General features: G+C 46.6%; 1 protein-coding gene across 1 annotated transcript; it reads left to right on the top strand.

Annotated features, from left to right (window-relative positions):
- Nucleotides 1–2,743: 2,743 nt before the first annotated feature.
- Nucleotides 2,744–3,728, top strand: LOC109764439 (uncharacterized). Its single transcript, XM_020323254.4, has one exon. It carries the CDS (start codon nucleotides 2,976–2,978, stop codon nucleotides 3,459–3,461), a length of 486 nt encoding a protein of 161 aa, XP_020178843.1. The 5' UTR covers nucleotides 2,744–2,975; the 3' UTR covers nucleotides 3,462–3,728.
- The last annotated feature ends 1,911 nt before the right edge of the window (nucleotides 3,729–5,639 follow it).

Here is a 5,639-nt window from a genome sequence, read left to right on the forward strand (position 1 = left end):
ATCACGATCCGCGGATGGATCTCTCCCGGGGGGGAGATGATGCGGAGCATCCTTCCATCACCCCCTGGACTCTACACCAACGCATCAAGCACCACGTGGACCCATGACAAGAGTTAGAGCACGTGCAATGGAAACCGAGGCGAACTCCTTCCTACTTGACATGCATATGGACACGAGCGGAACTTGGGTGCTACCTCACCAAAACATGCTATGTGTCCTTAGGTATGAAGACCAACGCCACCATGCAGCTAAGGGACACCCCAAAGGAGAAGGAGAGGCACCCCAAGACCTCGAGGAAGAAGAAGGAGACCAAAAGGAGCAAGGCTGCAAGTCCCAGGCGACCCCGTGCGCACGGGCCCCGAGACCCCGTGCCCAACTTACCCTGTGCGCACGGGCCCATCAGGATGGCCGGCTGAAGCTGTTGTTTTGGGCCTCCACTTCCCCCCTTCGCCCCCATGCCTATATATTCCGTACCTAGGGTCATGTTTAGGGTTAGCAAAGACATATGTGAGATATTTGAGAGCTTTGCTCCTTCTACCACTCCATTGGAGATCAAGGCCTCTTAGGAGAGGATCCACTTGTGGATTTCAAGACCTCCTCTTGGAGAAGGTTACCATCATCAAGACCTCATCTCTTAGGAGTGGGAAGAACTTTACCTAGTGCTTGTTTCCTTTGATTGTACTTGTAATCTTGTGGATCTATGTGTTTGCTATTCTAGTGAATGTGTGATTGGGTTTTGTTGGAGTGAATTCCTCTTTGTGTTCTTGGTGTTCATCCCTCTTTCCCCTCCAAGTATGAAAAGATCCATCTTAGAGTTTCACCCTAGAACACATTGTCATTAACCTCAGAAAGATTGCTCAATTCATCATTGGAAGGCACCCAGTCATGAAAGGAAAGAATTTCTTCTTCATGTCGAGCTCTACTAGAAGGGCCAACTCTCTTTTGTTTCTACTTCTTTGGAGGAGAAGGCTTGGTCTTAGAATCGTCCACTTCCTCTTCCTCGACTGATAAACCTCTTCCACATCTGTGTCTCCTTCATAGTGGTACTAAGGATCCTCTCTCTGCAACTTCGGCTGCTCCAATCTATGAAGTAATTCAATCTATTCTTCATCAACACCCAATGGTCTAGGATCGCATCCAAACTCAGGTAGCCAAATAAAATCATCACTGAAATCCTTTTCTTCTTCTTCATCTTCTGTTTCATCCTCATCTTATTCAGACTCCAAAACAAACTTGTCCTTACTCTAGATAGTATTGCCTTGCTATGTGTTCAAAACCCCTTGGTTGTCAGCTACATATACAACATGCTCCCCTATGGTACCGATGGGGATATGCTCCTCACATATTTTTGACGCTCTGTTTACATCATGTCGTGTTGGGGCGTCTCCTTTAAGCACATTTACTATGCTCAAACTCTCTGAGCATTTCCTCAACCATTGCATTGTTGTCAAGCAACTCTAAACCTGCTATGTCAGTTCCCTCTTGCTTCACATAATAAATGTAATTTGTACTTCCAAAGCCCCCCAAATCCATAATAGCTTACAGAGCGGTGTATGTAATTTTAGAGTTACACATTGTCCTGTCCAGGTTATCCGTACCATAGAATTGGAACCACACATTACAAATGTTAGCATGATCCATACTACAAATGAAAAGTATAAAAATATCCGGTTACCAATTGGAGATCAATGTTGCATCAACATTTCTAAATGAGTACTCATTCCAAAGCATCATTCAGAAACTAAAAATTTCAGACAGACTAAAACCCTAAATTCAGTCAAACAGGACAACAACGTTCAGTAAATTCAGAACACTAAATTCAGTACTTCAGTACATTTAGTCAAATAGAACAACAACATCCAGTTAATTTAGAAACATCCATAAACTAGTATTAGTCAGCTAACAAGTAGTTTTATGATAACATGACCAATTGTTAATATATTTCGAATCTACGTTTCAAATCCGAAACCCTAATTTACAACAATGAAATGGATATAAAGAGAGGGGAGAGCTATAGAGGGGAATGCAGCTCACGTAGGGGGGGGGGGGCACATTTGCAGTGGGTGGCTCCTCCACCACCCTTCAGGCGACATCCGTTGGCAGTGGCAACGATGAACTGAATAGGCCGCTGCTGCAGCAATCCTCCTCCTCGCCGCGGGTCCCCCCTGCCACACCGCCATCCGCCCCCATCTGCGCTTCATGCTCTGTTCCCACCCTGCCATCGCTGATGGATCCGATGCCACCTTCGGCAGATCCCGCCGCCGCCATGCCTTGCAAGAGAGATGAGGGAGATCGAGGTGGGAGGGGAGAGTGCGAGTGAGCGAGCGCGCTCGAGTTCATTCCGACCCAGCCGCTTCTGACAGCGTAGTCAACGGCCATTAACGCCGCGCCATCACTGTTGTTGGCCTGAGAGGGATCAACCACGTCAAAACGTGCTCAGAAAGTAGCTCGTGTTTTTCGTCACTGTCAAAAATTCGGTGCAGTTCAAAATGCCACGAATCGTAGAGTGATGGGTTTTAGCTAATCATAGCACAAATGTGGTGATTCTATGCTTTTTACTTAATGTTTCTATGTAAACTCTCTTGGCGGTAAAACGAACATCCTCTCTCACGCACGGTGTGGGGTCATACCTATCTCGCACCTCATCAAACTCACTCACCAGCAGGCAGCAGCCCGTTTAGCCAGAGCCATCTGGGTTCAACCACTGCGCCGCATCATTGGTCACATTTTCTTCCTCGCGCTTACGGTAGATCCCCCGTAGCAAGTGAATGATTGCTGTTCGTCGGACACACCAGCAGCTCGTTTAGTAGTAGTATCAGACTATCAGGTGTCCCTGTAAACCAAAACCCCAAAAGGGCCATCTCGGTGTGACCAGAGCGCCGCACCAACTAGTATCAAATATTCAGTGCGCTCTCTCTTCCTCTCTCGGTCCTTCTCTTGCAGACTCGAGAGTCCAGACACACACGTACGCAACCATGCCTAGATCCTTCGTGATCACCATCTTCGTCTTCGTCGCCGTGGTCAGCATGCTCGCCACCATGGCGGTGGCGGACACGCTGGCCGACTGCCCGTACCCGTGCCTCCCACCACCAACCTCAGGAGGCGTCATCAACAGCTACCCGCCACCGCCACCAGCAGGGACTGGAACAGGAACAGGTGGTGGTGGCGGCGACGGCTTCAGCGGCAGCTACCCGCCACCTCCGCCAGGGGGCTTCCAGCTGACCCCGCCAGGGGTCATGCCGGGGTTCCTCGCGCCGCCGTTCAGCGCCGTCCCGGCCGGGCCGGCTCCTCCGCCGCCGAACCCTGTCCTGCCGTGGTTCCCGTGGTACTACCAGCACGACAACCCGATCACGGGGTCGACCACGTCGGCGTCCTCGCCAACGGCGTCGCACCGGAGGACGACGTGCATGGTCACCCTGCTGCTCCAACTGTGTTTAGCGATTCTTCTTCGGGCGCCGTAGAGTACTTTGTCTGCCTGTTAACCAAGGTGTGTTGATTAGTTGCTACGAAGTGTTTGTTCTCGTTAATTGCAATGTTGTTTTGACTTTTGAGTTTTTGTAGCTATAAGCTCGTAGAGAAGGTTACTGTTACTGTTCTTACTCATAGATAATACACTGTTGTCAAGCATATAGACTACCGAGTACGTAATTTTGAAGGTAATTATTGTATACATGGATGTCACATAGTTGCTCCCGCACTTTGATGCTTATATATAGTCGAGATCCTTATATAGTTTGAACTTTGAACACATAGTGTGTTTTCTGTTAAAGTCTGTAATTTTCTCAAGCAACCGTGCGGCGCATTTCCTGCTTTCTTCACTGTACAGTTTCCTCTCTGACGGATACAGAAAGGCGCTTTCTCTTTGCCCTCACCATTCAGCAAGCCATCGTGGGCAGGCTAGCGAGGTTTCGTGCCAGCCTTTATCGATCGATTGGTTTGTTGAGATGTCCAAATCTGTACATTCAACTCAACAGCAACGCATCAGCACCTAAATCGGTTTTGGGGCCACAAAGGCGAGACATGCTGCGCGCGGTGCGCTTGCACGTTCCCTTTTTTGGGCTCAATTTTCTCAAGAGGTTTTCGGGCCCAATCCTGCATGATTTCAGGCCGAGTGAGCTGCTGCTACACGCCGATAAATTGTTGATTGCGATCGGGTGGTAAATCAGTGAGACAAATTATTGGGTTGACGTACGTCATGGCGTAGAAGATTGAGAACAACGTCGGACACGTTGCCCTTCTGGATGCTGCTTGTTACGTCAGTAGTGCAAGCTGCGCTCCACCGTTCCTACCTGAAGGATCATGCAGTACAACCAATCGTGACCACGGTTTCGGAGACACGTATAGTGACGTTCGGCCTGCTTGTCTTTGGCTTCTCTCGGATTTGCTCCTACTTATCCCTCAGAAAATCACTATCCCTCTGTTTCATACTCCCTCCGTTTCAAAATAAATGTTTAAGTTTAATACAACTTTATACTAAAGTTAATACAAAGTTGAGACACTTATTTTGAGACGGAGGGAGTATTAGTTGTCGCTGATTTAAATGGAGGGAGTACAATTTTCTTCGTTGTTAAGCTTTTTGAGTCATGAGTTTTTATCTCCTCTTTCATCTAATGGAAGGCGTGAATCTCCAAGCCTCATTACAAATTTTTTCTTGCCACCTATTGTATGGAATGGAGTTTTTGCACCCGAGCTCACATGCTCTCTCATGAACAGTAAATTTAAAAAAAAAACTCAAAAAAATTGTGCTAAACATCGATGAATGTTTCAACTACGTGCAAAATTTTATGATGAAATGACAGTCGCTGAGATCAGAGAAGAAAAATGATGATCTGGAAAGACTATTATTGAAAGCATTTTGGAGCATCGATTTTGCATGCAGTTGAAATATTCATCAATCTTTATCACAAAAAAGATTTTTTTTATTTTCTTACTATTTTTTGAATTTTATTGTACATTAGGGAGCATGTGAACTCGGGATCAAAAGAGCACTTTCGCTATCGTAGACTCTATCCACATGACTCTACTCCCCCCCCCCTCTTCCTTACCCCGACCATATAATGTTGCCATCACTACCGCAAGAAAGTGTTGGAAATATGCCCTAGAGGCAATAATAAATAGGTTATTATTATATTTCCTTGTTCATGATAAATCGTTTATTATCCATGCTAGAATTGTATTGATAGGAAACTCAGATGCATGTGTGGATACATAGACAACACCATGTCCCTAGTAAGCCTCTAGTTGACTAGCTCGTTGATCAATAGATGGTCACGGTTTCCTGACCATGGACATTGGATGTCGTTGATAACGGGATCACATCATTAGGAGAATGATGTGATGGACAAGACCCAATCCTAAGCCTAGCACAAGATCGTGTAGTTCGTTTGCTCAGAGCTTTTCTAATGTCAAGTATCATTTCCTTAGACCATGAGATTGTGCAACTCCCGGATACCGTAGGAATGCTTTGGGTGTACCAAACGTCACAACGTAACTGGGTGACTATAAAGGTGCACTACAGGTATCTCCGAAAGTGTCTGTTGGGTTGGCACGAATCGAGACTGGGATTTGTCAATCCGTGTAAACGGAGAGGTATCTCTGGGCCCACTCGGTAGGACATCATCATAATGTGCACAATGTGA

The sequence above is a fragment of the Aegilops tauschii genome, chromosome 5, assembly GCF_002575655.3.
Source record: "Aegilops tauschii subsp. strangulata cultivar AL8/78 chromosome 5, Aet v6.0, whole genome shotgun sequence".
Taxonomy (NCBI): domain Eukaryota; kingdom Viridiplantae; phylum Streptophyta; class Magnoliopsida; order Poales; family Poaceae; genus Aegilops; species Aegilops tauschii.